Source organism: Oryx dammah, unplaced genomic scaffold (assembly GCF_014754425.2).
Source record: "Oryx dammah isolate SB20612 unplaced genomic scaffold, SCBI_Odam_1.1 HiC_scaffold_17, whole genome shotgun sequence".
NCBI lineage: Eukaryota > Metazoa > Chordata > Mammalia > Artiodactyla > Bovidae > Oryx > Oryx dammah.
The window spans coordinates 15,989,611-16,006,161 of record NW_024070201.1 but is presented as its reverse complement, the minus strand read 5'-3'; the positions used below and the strand labels follow the sequence as shown (position 1 = coordinate 16,006,161).

At 38.7% G+C, this 16,551-nt stretch overlaps 2 protein-coding genes across 2 annotated transcripts in view; both read right to left on the bottom strand.

Moving 5' to 3' along the window:
- GUCY1A2 (guanylate cyclase 1 soluble subunit alpha 2) overlaps positions 1-16,551 on the bottom strand; it is a 474,407-nt gene that overhangs the window by 129,245 nt on the left and 328,611 nt on the right. The window contains exon 6 of the mRNA XM_040257909.1: positions 313-456. Coding sequence (XP_040113843.1) covers positions 313-456 — 144 coding nt within the window. The remainder of the gene's footprint in view (positions 1-312; positions 457-16,551) is intronic.
- Positions 11,020-12,119, bottom strand: LOC120876202 (DNA repair protein XRCC2-like). The gene has a single exon (XM_040257910.1). It carries the CDS (start codon positions 12,060-12,062, stop codon positions 11,556-11,558), a length of 507 nt encoding a protein of 168 aa, XP_040113844.1. The 5' UTR covers positions 12,063-12,119; the 3' UTR covers positions 11,020-11,555.

Genomic DNA, 16,551 nt, shown 5'->3' with positions numbered 1-16,551 from the left:
TCTCATCATCACCCTTCCTTAGTGGGGATGAACTGGTCACTGACACCAGGTTCCTTCCTTGACACCAGGTTCCTTCCTTGGTTTAATCCTTTAACTTTTTTCCCCCATGGTAATTTGTCTTCCTCACACTTTTTCTATTCTGGGTGGGTCATATTTCATTTGTTCCTTTCCTGGATTTATAACTTATCTCTAGTAAGCCCTCCTTCTTAAGCAACTGGCTTATCTAGATCTGTAAACTATAGTAAGTAGAATTCAGAAGGGAATTTCTTACCTTCTTCACTACTATTCAAACAAGACTGTTGAGAGGCTTACCTGAATTGGTCTTCCATCAGGTGTCAATACCTCTTCTGAAAGTTCCATCATCTTCAGGGCCATCAGAGCAATGGGTTTAGCATGGCAAAGGCTTTTTCTATGGAGCCCTGCAGCAACACAGTATGCATCACCTATTGTTTCCACCTGCAGCAATCAGACAAATTGAAAGCAAATGTATGATAATGAACCAAAATAGAAATATTTAACTATCTGTAATCACAAATGTTGCTGGAAAATGTATCAGCAAAGCACCAATAATTAAACAATTAGAAAACTTGAGTGTAATCATAGCAGAGTCAAATACTAACATCCAGAGCTGTTTGTTCATCAACATCACCATAGATGATCATTAAAACCAGAAAAAACTAGAATATAAAATAATTATCCCCCACAAAAATAGGATTGTCACTATTTTGCCTGGAAAATTTCTAAATAATGACATTTTACAAAGACACTCTCATCTCCTCAAACCTTCAAGTAGACCTTCACTGGAAAGTAATTCTCTTCAGTTTTCCCAAAATACTCCATACTTTTTTTAGTATTAATTGTTTAAATTGAAGTATAGTCGATTTACAATGTTAAGTTAATTTCAGGTATCACTATGTTTGATATATCTATAATTTATTGTCTAGCCTATTCTTAACTCTTAATAATTCTAACACTGAACACTTCTTGAATTCATACTCTCTACCATTAATAGCATCGACTGCTTAACACGCAGTTGATTTAATCCTCACAAATATCCTAAGTGGAAGAATTAGTATTGGTTATATTTAAGGGATTACAAATAGATGCACAGAAACCCCTCTATAATCTTACAATTAAAGAGTTTGCAGACACCGTCAAGAGTCTTTCCAGATCCTGTTGTAATTCTTTTTTTAATTTATTTTTTAATTGGAGGAAAGTTGCTGTATAATGTTGTGTTGGTTTCTGTCATACATCAACATGAATCAGCCATAGGTATACACATGGGCTTTCCTGTAGCTCGGGTGGTAAAGAATTTGCCTGCAAGGCAGGAGACCTGGGTTCAATCCCTGGGTTGGGATGATCCCCTGGAGAAGGAAATGGCAACCCACTCCAGTATTCTTGCCTGAAGAATCCCATGGACAGAGAAGCCTGATGGGTTACAGTCTACAGGGTCGCAAACAGTCAGACACGACTAAATGACTAACACTACTACTACTACTACTACTACTACTACTACTACTACTATACACATGTCACTTCCCTCTCGATCCTCCCTTCCAACCTCCATCTCATCCCATCCCTCTAGGTTGTCACAGAGTATCGGTTTGAGCTCCCTGAATCATATAGCAAATTCCCACTGTCTATCTATTTTAAATATGGTAACGTATGTTTCAATGCTACTATCTCAAGTCGTCCCACCCTCTTTCCCATTCTGTATCCACAAGTGTGTTCTCTATGTCTGCATCTCTATTGCTGCCCTAGGAATAGGTTCATCAGTATCAGTTTTCTAGATTCCATATATATGCATTAATATACAACATTTGTTTTTCTCTTTCTGACTTACTTCACTCTGTGTAACTTCACTCTTACTTCATCCATCTCACTAAAAGTGGCTCAAATGTGTTCCTTTTTATAGATGAATAACACTATGTATCACAACTTCTTTACCATTCATCTGTCAATGTACATCTAGGTTGCTTCCATGTCCTGGCTACCGTAAATAGTACTGCAACGAACATTGAAGTACATGTGACTTTTCCAGTTAGGGTTTTGTCAGGGTATGTACCCAGTAGTGGCATTAGTGGGTCATATGGTAGCTTTATTCCAAGTTTTTAAAGAAAATTCCATACTGTTCTCCATGGTGACTGTATTAATTTACATTCTCAACAGATTCTCTTTTCTCCACATCCTTCCCAGCATTTATTATTTGTAGATATTTTGATGATAGCCATTCTGACTGGTGTGAGGTGATAGCTCATTGAAGCTTTGATTTGCATTTCTCTAATAATAGGTGATGTTAAGCATCTTTTCATGTGTTATCAGCCATCTGTATATCTTCTTCAGGGGAATGTCTGTTTTAGTCTTCTGCCCATTTTTTGATTGGATTGTTTTTCTGATATTGAGTTGCATGAGCTTCTTGTACATTTTACAGATTAAGTTTTTGTCAGCTATCTCACTTACAATTATTTTCTCCCAATCTGAGGATTATCTTTCATCTTCTTTACACTTTCCTTTGCTGTGCAAAAGGATTTAATCATGATCCATTTGTTTAATTTTATTTTTATTTCCATTATTCTAGGAGGTAGATCAAAGAAGATCTTTCTATGTCTTGTGTCAAGAAGTGTTCTAACTTTTCCTCTAAGAGTTTTATAGTTTCTGGCATTACATTTATGTCTTTAATCCATTGTGAATTTATTTTTGTGTATTGTGTTAGGAAGTATTCTAATTTCTTTTTTTTTTTTAATGTATAGCTATCCAGTTTTCTCAACACAATTTATGGAGGAGACTGTCTTTTCTCCATGGGATATTCTTGCCTCCTTTGTCAAGGCGAAGGTACTCATAGGAGTGTAGGTTTATTTTTGGGCTTTCTACCTTGTTCCATCGGTATATATTTCTAGTTTTTTTTTTTTTTTTTCTTTTCGGTCAGTACCATACCATCTTGATGACTTTAACTTTGTAGTAGAGTCTGAGGACAGGAAGATTGATTCCTCAAGCTCCATTCTTCACTCTCAAGATTGTTTGGGCTATTCAGGGTCTTTTATGCTTCCATATAACAAATTTATTCATTTTTATGGCCTAGTAATATTTCATTGTATACATGTACCACAACTTCTCTGCCCATTCATCAGTCAGTGGACATTTAGGTTGCTTCCATGTCCTAGCTATTGTAACTAGTGATGCAGTGAACACTGGGGTACATGTGTCTTTTAGAATTGTGACTTTCAGGGTATAAGCTCAGTAGTGGGATTGCTGGGTCATATGGTATAATTATTCCTAGTTTTTATTTATTTTTTCAATATAAATTTATTTTTTTCAATTGGAGGCTAATTACTTTACAATATTGTATTGGTTTTGCCACACATTGACTTGAATCTGCCACAGGTATACATGTGTTCCCCATCCTGAACCCCCCTCCCACCTCCCTCTCCATACCATCCCTCTGGGTCATCCCAGTGCACCAGCCCCGAGCATCCTGTATCATGCATTAAACCTGGACTGGTGATTCATTTCATATATGATAATATACATGTTTCAATGCCATTCTCCCAAATCATCACACCCTCTCCCTCTCCCACAGAGTCCAAAAGGCTGTTCTATACATCTGTGTCTCTTTTGCTGTCTCGCATACAGGGTTATCATTACCATCTTCCTAAATTCCATATATATCTGTTAGTATACTGTATTGGTGTGTTTTTTTTTTTTTTCTGGCTTATTTCACTCTGTATAATAGGCTCCAGTTTCATCCACCTCATTAGAACTGATTCAAATGTATTCTTTTTAATGGCTTAGTAATACTCCATTGTGTATATGTACCACAGCTTTCTTATCCATGCGTCTGCTGATGGACATCTAAGTTGCTTCCATGTCTTGGCTATTATAAACAGTGCTGTGATGAACACTGGGGTACACGTGTCTCTTTCGATTCTGGTTTCCTCAGTGTGTATGCCCAGCAGTGGGATTGCTGGGTCGTATGGCAGTTTTATATTTCCAGTTTTTTAAGGAATCTCCACACTCTTCTCCATAGTGGCTGTACTAGTTTGCATTCCCACCAACAGTATAAGAGGGTTCCCTTTTCTCCACACCCTCTCCAGCATTTATTGCTTGTAGACTTTTGGATCGCAGCCGTTCTGACTGGTGTGAAATGGCACCTCATTGTGGTGCATTGATTTGCATTTCTCTGATAATGAGTGATGTTGAGCATCTTTTCATGTGTTTGTTAGCCATCTGTATGTCTTCTTTGGAGAAATGTCTGTTTAGTTCTTTGGCCCATTTTTTGATTGGGTCGTTTATTTTTCTGGAATTGAGCTGCATAAGTTCTTGTATATTTTTGAGATTAGTTGTTTGTCAGTTGCTTCATTTGCTATTATTTTCTCCCACTCTGAAGGCTGTCTTTTCACCTTGCTTATAGTTTCCTTTGTTGTGCAGAAGCTTTTAAGTTTAATTATGTTCCATTTGTTTATTTTTGCTTTTATTTCCAATATTCTGGGAGGTGGGTCATAGAAGATCCTGCTGTGATTTATGTCGGAGAGTGTTTTGCCTATGTTCTCCTCTAGGAGGTTTATAGTTTCTGGTCTTATGTTTAGATCTTTAATCCATGTTGAGTTTATTTTTGTGTATGGTGTTAGAAAGGGTTCTAGTTTCATTCTTTTACAAGTGGTTGACCAGTTTTCCCAGCACCACTTGTTAAAGAGATTGTCTTTACTCCATTGTATATTCTTGCCTCCTTTGTCAAAGATAAAGTGTCCATAGGTGCATGGATTTATCTCTGGGCTTTCTACTTTGTTCCATTGATCTATATTTCTGTCTTTGTGCCAGTACCATACTGTATTGATGACTGTAGCTTTGTAGTATATCTGAAGTCAGGCAGGTTGATTCCTCCAGTTCCATTCTTCTTTCTCAAGATTGCTTTGGTTATTCAAGGTTTTTTGTATTTCTATACAAATTGAGAAATTATTTGTTCTAGCTCTGTGAAAAATACCATTGGTAGCTTGATAGGGATTGCATTGAATCTATATGGTAGTATACTCATTTTCACTATATGCCATGAACATGGTATATTTCTCCATCTATTAGCGTCCTCTTTGATTTCTTTCACCAGTGTTTCATAGTTTTCTATATATAGGTCTTTTGTTTCTTTAGGTAAATATATTCCTAAGTATTTTATTCTTTTCGTTGCAATGGTGAATGGAATTGTTTCCTTAATTTCTCTTTCTATTGTCTCATTATTAGTGTATAGGAATGCAAGAGATTTCTGTGTATTGGTTTTATATCCTGCAACTTTACTATATTCATTGATTAGCTCTAGTAATTTTCTGGTGGAGTCTTTAGGGTTTTCTATGTAGAGGATCATATCATCTGCAAACAGTAAGAGTTTTATTTCTTCTTTTCCAATCTGGATTCCTTTTATTTCTCTTTCTGGTCTGATTGCTGTGGTCAAAACTTCCAAAACTATGTTGAATAGCAGTGGTGGGAGTGGGAACCCTTGTCTTATTCCTGACTTTAGGGGAAATGCTTCCAATTTTTCACCATTAAGGATAATATTTGCTGTGGGTTTGTCATATATAGCTTTTATTATGTTAAGGTATGTTCCTTCTATTACTGCTTTCTGGAGAGTTTTTATCATGAACCGATGTTGAATTTTGTCAAAGGCTTTCTCTGCATCTATTGAGTAATCATATGGTGTTTATTTTTCAATTTGTTAATGTGGTGTATTACACTGATTGATTTGCAGATATTGAAGAATCCTTGCATCCCTGGGATAAAGCCCACTTGGTCATGGTGTATGATATTTTAATGTGTTGTTGGATTCTGATTGCTAGAATTTTGTTAAGGATTTTTGCATCTATGTTCATCAGTGATATTGGCCTGTAGATTTCTTTTTCTGTGGCATCTTTGTCCGGTTTTGGTATTAGGGTGATGGTGGCCTCATTGAATGAGTTTGGAAGTTTACCTTCCTCTGCAATTTTCTGGAAGAGTTTGAGTAGGATAAGTGTTAGCTCTTTTTTTAAATTTTTGGTAGAATTCAGCTGTGAAGCCATCTGGACCTGGGCTTTTGTTTGCTGGAAGATTTCTGATTAATGTTTCAATTTCTGTGCTTGTGGTGGGTCTGTTAAGATTTTCTATTTTTTTCTGGTTCAGTTTTGGAAAGTTGTACTTTTCTAAGAATTTGTCCATTTCTTCCACGTTGTCCATTTTATTGGCATATAATTGCTGATAGTAGTCTCTTATGATCCTTTGTATTTCTGTGTTGTCTGTTGTGATCTCTCTTTTCTCATTTCTAATTTTATTGATTTGATTTTTCTACCTTTGTTTCTTGATGAGTCTGGCGAGTGGTTTGTCCATTTTATTTATCCCCTCAAAGAATCAGCTTTTGCCTTTGTTGACTTTTGCTATGGTCTCTTTTGTTTCTTTTGCATTTATTTCTGCCCTAAGTTTTAAGATTTCTTTCCTTCTCCTAACCCTGGGGTTCTCCATTTCTTCCTCTTCTAGTTCCTTTAGGTGTAGAGTTGCATTATTTATTTGACTTTTTTCTTGTTTCTTGAGGTATGCCTGTATTGCTATGACCCTTCCTCTTAGCACTGCTTTTACAGTGTCCCACAGGTTTTGGGTTTTGTGTTTTCATTTTCATTTGTTTCTATGCATATTTTGATTTCTTTTTTTATTTCTTGTGTGATTTGTTGGTTATTCAGCAGCGTGTTGTTCAGCCTCCATATGTTGGCATTTTTAATAGGTTTTCTCCTGTAATTGAGATCTAATCTTACTGTACTGTGGTCAGAAAAGGTGCTTGGGATGGTTTCAGTTTTTTTTTGAATTTACCAAGGCTAGATTAATGACCCAGAATGTGATCTATCCTGGAGAAGATTCCGTGTGCGCTTGAGAAAAAGGTGAAATTCGTTGTTTTGGGGTGAAATGTCCTATAGATATCAATTAGGTCTAAATGGTCTATTGTATCATTTAAAGTTTGTGTTTCCTTGTTAATTTTCTGTTTAGTTGATCTATCCATAGGTGTGAGTGGTGTCTTGAAGTCTCCCACTATTATTGTGTTATTGTTAATCCCCCCTTTCATACTTGTTAGCATTTATCTTATGTATTGTGGTGTTCCTATGTTGGGTGTATACATATTTATAATTGTTATATCTTCTTCTTGGATTTTTCCTTTGATCATTATGTAGTATCCTTCTTTGTCTCTTTTCACAGCCTTTGTTTTAAAGTCTATTTTATCTAATATGAGTATTGATACTACTGCTTTCTTTTGGTCTCTATTTGCATGGAGTATTTTTTCCAGCCCTTCACTTTCAGTCTGTATGTGTCCCTTGTTTCAAGGTGGGTCTCTTGTAGACAACATATATAGAGGTTTTGGTTTTGTATCCATTCAGCCAGTCTTTGTCTTTTGGTTGGGGCATTCAAACCATTTATGTTTAAGGTAATTATTGATAAGTATGATCCCATTGCCATTTACTTTATTGTTTTGGGTTTGAGTTTATTCTGTGTTTCCAGTCTAGAGAAGATCCTTTAGCTTTTTTTTGGAGAACTGGTTTGGTGGTGCTGAATTCTCTCAGCTTTTGCTTGTCTGTAAAGCTTTTGATTTCTCCTTTATATTTGAATGAGATCCTTGCTGGGTACAGTAATCTGGGCTGTAGGTTATTTTCCTTCATCACTTTAAGTATGTCCTGCCATTCCCTCCTGGCCTGAAGAGTTTCTATTGAAAGATCAGCTGTTATCCTTATGGGAATCCCCTTGTGTGTTATTTGTTGTTTTCCCCTTGCTGCTTTTAATATTTGTTTTTTTGTGTGTTTGATCTTTGTTAATCTGATTAATATGTGTCTTGGGGTGTTTTGCTTTGGGTTTTTCCTGTTTGGGACTCCCTCGGTTTCTTGGACTTGGGTGATTATTTCCTTCCCCATTTTAGGGAAGTTTTCAGCTATTATCTCCTCAAGGATTTTCTCATGGTCTTTCTTTTTTTCTTCTTCTTCTGGGACTCCTATGATTTGAATGCTGTGGCATTTACCATTGTCCCAGAGCTCTCTGAGAGTGTCCTCATTTCTTTTAATTCATTTTTCTTTTTTCCTCTCTGTTTCATTTATTTCTACCATTCTCTCCTATCTTCTGCCTCCATTATTCTACTGTTGGTCCCCTCCAGAATGTTTTTGATCTCATTTATTGCATTATTCATTACATATTGACTCTTTTTTATTTCTTCTAGTTCCTTGTTAAACCTTTCTTGCATCTTCTCAATCCTTGTCTCCAGGCTATTTATCTGTAACTCCATTTTGTTTTCAATATTTTGGATCATTTTCACTATCATTATTCGGAATTCTTTATCAGGTAGATTCCTTATCTCTTTTGTTTGGTTTGGTGGGCATTTATCCTGTTCCTTTACCTGCTGGGTATTTCTCTGCCTCTTCACCTTGTTTATATTGGTGTGTTTGGGGTGGCCTTTCTGTGTTCTGGCAGTTTGTGGAGTTCTCTTTATTGTGGAGTTTTCTCGCTGTGGGTGGATTTCTATGGGTGGCTTGTCAATGTTTCCTTGTTAGGGAAGCTTGTGTCTGTGTTCTGGTGGGTGGAGCTGGATTTATTCTCTTTGGAGTGCAATGAGGTGTCCAGTAATGGGTTATGAGATGTCAACGGGTTTGGAGTGACTTTGGGCAGCCTGTATATTGAAGCTCAGGATTATGTTCCTGTGTTGCTAGAGAATTTGTGTGGTATGTCTTGCTCTGGAACTTGTTGGCCCTTGGGTGGTGCTGTGAGTCGTTTGATGAGCTCCTATTGATGAATGTTCCTTGGAGTCAGGAGTTCTCTGGTGTTCTCAGGATTTGGACTTAAGCCTCCTGCCTCTGGTTTTCTGTCTTATTCTTACAGTAGCTTCAAGACTTCTCCATCTGTCACTTCCAAAGCATTTCCCTCTGTTTTCACTTCTTCTGTTTGCTAGTCTCTTCAGTGTCTAATTTCCGCCCTGACACAAGGGGGCGGTGGTGGACACTTTTTTAGGCTCACTTGTTCTGTCGTGCTGTGGGGAGGGAGGAACACTGCAAACAAATAACACTGGCGTGTGCTCTCAGTATCTTGGCCACACTGGGTTTGCCCCCACTCATGGCGTTTGTGCTTTCCCTGTCTACACTGCTTAGGCTCTAGGTTTGCTCTGCTGGGAACTGTCTGAGGTTGGCCCTGGGTTGTATGCACTTCCCAGGACTAAGCTGCTCAGGTTCAGGCACTCAAGTAGTCCTCAGAGGTGCAGGCTTGGTTGGGCCTGCATTTGTACCCTTCCCAGGTCCGAGCAGCTCAGGTCACCAGGTGTTTGGCAAGCGCGGTTTCTGTGACTTATCGCCTCCCCCATCCCTGCTGCTCAGTTTTCTGGGTGTACAACAGGCGCACCTTCTCAGGTGTATGTTGACTGTCCAGAATCCCAAGAAGTCTTGGTTAGCAATGAAGCTTGCTTGCAGTTTGGTAGATGATGCCTCTCTGGGGCCATGATTGCCCCCTTCCAGCTCTGGGTGCCCTCGCCTGCCTGTCTCCAGCAGGGAATGGGCTGGTCTGCAGCTGGCTAGCTCTAGTCAGTCCTTTGTTTTATGAGTGGGCCTGGTGGTGTCTTAGGTTAGGGCTTTTGGCAAGGTAGCTATCCCACAGTCTGGTTTGCTATCTCAAGTTAGTTCCCTCAGATTGCCCTCGGGGCATTCAGGCCTGGTCTTTATTCTAAGCAACACAGCCGTGCCTCCCTGCCCAGCCCCCGCTTGCTAGCGGCGGATGCAGGCGTCTGCACTGCTTCTCTGCTGGGAGTTACCATTGGGCATGTAATCTGTGGGGTTTAATTATTTATTTTTCCTCCAGGTTATGTTGCCCTCTGAGGTTCCAAGGCTCGCCACAGACTCGCCAGTGAGAGTGTTTCCTGGTGTTTGGAAACTTCTCTTTTTTAAGACTCCCTTCCTGGAATGGATCTCTGTCCCTACGTCTTTTGTCTTTTTATCTTTTATATTTTTTCCTACCTCTTTTTGAAGACAATGGGCTGCTTTTTTGGATGCCTGATGTCCTCTACCAGCATTCAGAAGTTGTTTTGTGGAATTTACTCAGCATTCAAATGTTCTTTTGATGAATTTGTGGGGAAAGTGGTCTCCCTGTCCTATTCCTCCAACATCTTAGGACTGCCTCTATTCCTAGTTTTTAAAGGAATCTCCATAATGACTCTATCAGTTTACATTCCCACAAACAAGGCAGAAAAGTTCCCTTTTCTCCACCTCCTCTCCAGCAATAATTGTTGGTATATTATTTGATGATGGCCATTCTGACTGGTGTGCTTAATTCTGATTTCAGCATCCTTTGTGATTCTTAAATATTGTAAGTATTTACTCACGGTTCGACCCCATGGACTGTAGACTACAAGGTTCCTCTGTCCATGGGATTCTCCAGGCAAGAATACTGGAGTGGGTTGCTGTTTCTTTCTCCAGGGGATCTTCCCAGCCCAGGGATCGATCCCGGGTCTCCAGCATTGCAAGCGGACGATTTTACCATCTTAACCACAAGGGAAGCTCAAAACTCCCCAAATTTCAAATCATAGAACATGGTATAAAAGTTAGGAATAACTCATTTCTAGAGGAAAGTTTTCTAATTATCAAGGTAAATATGGTGACTAAATCCTAAAAAATCCAATATTTTAATTAGAGCAAAGTGATGAAATATTGTATTAAATGCCTGGTTCCAATATCACCTTTTCTGAGGATCACTCCATGGCTCTTCCATTAGTTCTTAGTAGCAAAACTAATCTTCTTTTACTTTCAACACTTTTCATACCTCTATACTAGAGCTTTCATTATGTTTTAATCAATATGTATCAATGCATAAACAATATGTATCCCCAGCTACAAAATAAACTCAAAATGAATAAAAGACCTAAATGTAAGATCCTTAAGAAAAGGATCATGTATTTTTATTTTTATTTTTTTCAAAGTTAGAAAACTCCATTTTTATTTGGACTGAAATGTGTATCTTATGTAGTTAGTTTTAAAACAACTTAATATAGTATAACTATTATTATCACTCTGAATAATCTTCAACAACCCAGGAACAGAACAGTCTAAGGTTCCAGTTTAAGAACTCCATTCTGTGTAGAAACGTGGTTATGTTAGATTCCCTTAGAGTTTAAAATTTTAGAATCAAATCATTTTAGCCTATTAAACACTTTTTAAAACTTCCATAATATCTGACAAAAGACTGTTTTAAGATTCACATCAACAAAACTCAACACCACTTTCTCCGATAGTAAAAAAGTATTTTTTTAAATTGTTACTTTTTAAATGACGAGAAACTAAAGAAAACTGGTTGCCGGCTTTAGAATCATTTTGTTTGGAGAAGAGGATTCTACGCTTCACCACCTGCTGCCACGCCTTACAGAGATAGGGCCTATAGTCCACATCCACGTCACTCGGGCGATTAAAGGCACAGAAAGGCCCTTCCTCCGGGTTTGAGGCTTTCTGCATTATACTTTGTGTTGTTGCAAAGAGAACCAAGCGATACTCGTTTACAAGCTTCTCTAAGAGTTGAGAGCACTTCTTCAGAGTCGACTCCTATAAGTTAACACTTTCTCCTCCGTTCGCGCGGTCTATCCAATAAAAAGCTGACAGGCTATCCAAAATCACGAGGCAGACAGAAGGATGACTGCAGAGCATGGTTTGCAGCGAGCACAGGGTGAGGAGTAACTGGGTGCTACCACCGCAGTACAGCAGAAACAATCGGCCAAGGCAGTGGCGCACTGTTTCTTCAGAGCTCTGGGACAGCCGATGCTCCAGGACCGTCACCAGCCGGAGCATATCAAAGTGGTAATCTGTATCAATAAACACGACTTCTACTTCCAGTCCCCCTTCCGATTTCGGAAGTATACATCGTGCTGTCAGATGATAAAGCATTTCTGTTTTTCCTGTTCCTTCTGCACCATGAAATTCAAGAATATCACCTTGCACAGGTGACTCTTCATCAGCCAACAGATGTGGTTCTATTTCTTTCAAGGAACTTCTACCTTCCAGTCGGGCAAGGAGCTCCGTCCCAAATTCAGCCCTATGGAAGTCACTACACATCTTCCCGGAAGCTCAGAGCACCAGCCACTCAACCTTCCCGCCTGCAGCGCCATTTACTGCCCGGTGTCTTCCAGGATCATGTATTTTTAATGCCTGTATTCATAGTGATCATCAATGTGTCTTAAATATAACTATTTAGTAAATATATACCAAATGAATACATAAATTTATTATATTTAACTATCAATATAATTAAAATAGTTTAGCTCAGTTCAGTCACTCAGTCATGTCCAACTCTGCGACCCTATGTACTGCAGCATGCCAGGCTTCCCTGTCCATCACCCACTCCCGGAGCTTGCTCAAATTCATGTCCATTGAGTCAGTGATGCCATCAAATCATCTCATCCTCTGTCATCCCCTTCTCCTCTTGCCTTCAATCTTTCCCAGAATCAGGGTCTTTTCCAATGAGTTAGTTCTTCGCATCAGGTGGCCAAAGTATCAGAACTTTAGCTTTAGCATCAGTCTTTCCAATGAATATTCAGGACTGGTTTCACTTAGAATTGATGGGCTTGATCTCCTTTCAGTCCAAGGGAGTCTCAAGAGTCTTCTCCAACACTGCAGTTCAAAAGCATCAGTCCTTTGTGCTCAGTTTTCTTTATGGTCCAACTCTCACATCCATACCTGACTACTGGAAAAACCATAGCTTTGACTAGATGGGCCTTTGTGGTAAAGTAATAAACGATGTCCCTGCTTTTTAATATGCTGTCTAGGTTGGTCATAGTTTTTCTTCCAAGAAGCAAACATCTTTGAATTTCATGGCTGCAGTCACCATCTGCAGGATTTTGGAGCCCAAGAAAATAAGGTCTCTCACTGTTTCCATTGTTTCCCCATCTATTTGCCATGAAGTGATGGGACAGGATGCCATGATCTTCATTTTTTGAATGTTGAATTTTAAGTCAACTTTTTCACTCTCCTCTTTCACTTTCATCAAGAGAATCTTGAGTTCCTCTTCACTCTCTGCTATAAGAGTGGTGTTATCTACATATTTGAGGTTATTGATATTTCTAATGGCAATCTTGATTCCAGGTTGTGTTTCATCCACCCTGGCATTTCACATGATGTACTTTGCATAGACTTTGAGGTCTTTGCATTGGATTTCTCTGGTGGCTCAGATGGTAAAGCATCTGCCCACAATGCGGGAGACCTGTGTTCAATCCCTGGGTTGGGAAGATCCTCTGGAGAAGGAAATGGAAATCCACTCCAGTACTCTTGCCTGGAAAATCCCATGGATGGAGGAGCATGGTAGGCTACAGTCCATGGGGTCGCAAAGAGTAGGACACGATAGAGTGACTTCACTTCACTTTTCACTCTGCATAGAAGTTACATAAGAAGGGTGAAAATATACAGCCTTGACTTACTCCTTTCCCAATCTGGAATCAGTCTGTTGTTCCATGTCTAGTTCTAACTGTTGCTTCTTGACTTGCATACAGATATCTCAGAAGGCAGGTAAGGTGGTCTGCTTTTCCTATTATTTTAAGCACTTCCCAGTTTTTTTTTTTTTTTTTTGAGATCCACACAATCAAAGGCTTTAGCATAAGCAATGAAGCAGAAGTTCTAGAATTCTTTTTCTTTTTTTAAAACTAATTTAACTGGAGGCTAATTAGTTTACAATATTGTGGTAGTTTTTTCCATACATATACATGAATCAGCCACGGGTCCACATATGTTCCCTCATCCTGAAGCCCCCTCTGATATCCCTCCCCTTCCCATCCCTCTGTGTTTCCTGGAGCACCAACTTTGAGTGCCCTACTTCATGCATCAAACTTGCACTGGTCATCTATTTTACATATCGTAATACACGTTTCAATGCTATTCTCTCACATCTTCCCACTCTCGCCTTCTCCCACATGGTCCAAAAGTCGATTCTTTACATCTGTGTCTCTTTTGCTGCCTTGCATATAGGAACATTGTTACCATCTTTCTAAATCTGATATACATGGGTTAATATACTGTACTGGTGTTTCTCTTTCTGACTTACTTCACTGTGTATAGTAGACTCCAGTTTCATCCACTTCATTAGAACTGACTCAAATGCATTCTTTTTTATAGCTCAATAATATTCCAATATGTATATGTACCACAACTTCCTTATCCATTCATCTGCCAGTGAACATCTAGGTTTCTTCCATGTCCTAGCTATTGTAAACAGTGCTGCAATGAATATTGGGGTTCATGTGTCTTTTTCAATTCTGGTTTCGTCAGTGTGTATGACCAGCAGTGGGATTGCTGGGTTGTATAGCAGGTCTATTTCCAGTTTTTAAGGGAATCTCCATACTGTTCTCCATAGTGGCTGTACCAGTTTGCATTCCCATCAACAGTGTAAGAGGACTCCCTTTTCTCCACTCCCTCTCCAGTATTTATTGTTTGTAGATTTTTGATGGTGGCTATTCTGACCAGCATGAGATGATATCTCATTGTGGTTTTGATGTTGAGCATCATCAACATTTCATGTGTTTGTTAGCCATCTGTATGTCTTCTTTGGAGAAATGTCAGTTTAGTTCTTTGGTCCACTTTTGATTGGGTTGTTTGTTTTTCTGGTATTGAGCTGCATGAGATATCAATCAGCTCTAACTGGTCCATTGTATCATTTAAAGCTTGTGTTTCCTTGCTACTTTTCTTTTTGGTTGTTCTATCCATAGGTGAGTGGGGGTATTAAAGCCCCTACTGTTATTGTATTACTGTTAATTTCCCCTGTCATACTTGTTAGCATTTACCTTACATATTGAAGTGCTCCTTTGTTAGGTTCATGTATATTTATAATTGCTATATCTTCTTCTTCTATTGACCCTTTGATCATTATGTAGTGTCCTTCTTTGTCTCTTATCATGGTCTTTATTTCAAAGTCTATTTTATCCGATATAAGTATTGCTACTCCTGCTATCTTTTGGTCTCCAATTGCATGAAATATCTTATTCCATCCCCTCACTTTCAGTATGTATGTTTCCCTAGGTTTAAGGTGGGTCTCTTGTAGACAGCATATATAGTGGTTGTATTTTTGTATCCATTTGGCCAGTCTTTGTCTTTTGGTTGGAGCATTTAATCCCATTTACATTTAAGGCAATTATTGATAAGTATGATCCCATTATCTTTTACTTTGTTGTTTTGGGTTCATTTTAATAAACTTTTTGTGTGTGTGTTTCCTGTCTAGAGGAAATCTATTAGCATTTGCTGAAGAGCTGGCTTGGTGGTGCAGCTTTGTTTGTAAAGCTTTTGATTTCTCCTTCATATCTGAATGATATAATTCCTGGGTAATCTTGGTTGTACATTTTTCTCTTTCATCACTTTAAGTATGTCCTGTCATTCCCTTCTGGCCTGAAGATTTTCTATTAAAAGATCAGCTATTATCCTTATGGGGATTCCCTTGTGTGTTTTTTGTTGCTTTTCCCTTGCTGCTTTTAATATTTGCTCTTTGTGCTTAATTTTTATTAGTTTGATTAATAAGGAAAGTTATGACCAACCTAGACAACATATTAAAAAGCAGAGACTTGTCAACTAAGGTCCATCTAGTCAAGGCTATGGTTTTTCGAGTGGTCATGTATGGATGTGAGAGTTGGATGGTGAAGAAAGCTGAGTGCCAAAAGACTGATGCTTTTGAGCTGTGGTGTTGGAGAAGACTCTTGAGAGTCCCTTGGATTGCAAGGAGATCCAACCAGTCCATCCTAAAGGAGATCAGTCCTGGATGTTCATTGGAAGGACTGATGCTGAAGCTGAAACTCCAAAACGTTGGCCCCTCATGTGAAAAGTTGACTCATTGAAAAAGACCCTGATGCTGGGAGGGATTGGGGGCAGGAGGAGAATGGGATGGCAGAGGATGAGACGACTGGATGGTATCACTGCCTCGATGGACATGGGTTTGGGTAGGTTCTGGAAGTTGGTGATAGACAAGGAAGCCTGGCATGCTGCAGTTCATGAGGTCTCAATGAGTCAGACACAACTGAGCGACTGAACTTGATTGCTCTCTCCCCTTTAGACTCTCCCTTTTCTCCTCTGGGTCACTCTATCTCTTTCCACCCTCTTCTCTTCTTTGTATCTCTGTGAATCTCTCTGGATGTTCTTTGATGTGGAGAGTGCTGCACACTCTCAAGAGTCTTCACCAACACCATAGTTCAAAAGCATCAATTCTTCTGCATTCAGCTTTCTTTATAGTCCCACTCTCACATCCATACATGACGATTGGGAAAACCATAGCTTTGACTTGTTGGACCTTTGAGAGCAATCAAGCCAGTAATCAAATTCCTAAGTGAAAATGGATACTGAAGATTAGATTCTTAAAGGTAAAAAATTGATAACAAATATAAAAAGCAGAGATTAAAAACCTAGAATAGACATTAGAGTTTCAAAAATACAATATAAAAAATACAAAACAAAATCGATCCCCCAAATTAAAAAATATATATGGAATTGTTTTTTAAGAAATATAGGTTTTTTTTTTGGAAAGGTAATAAATAGTAGGCTATAAAAATGAAAGTTAAAGGAGTATTAAGGAACT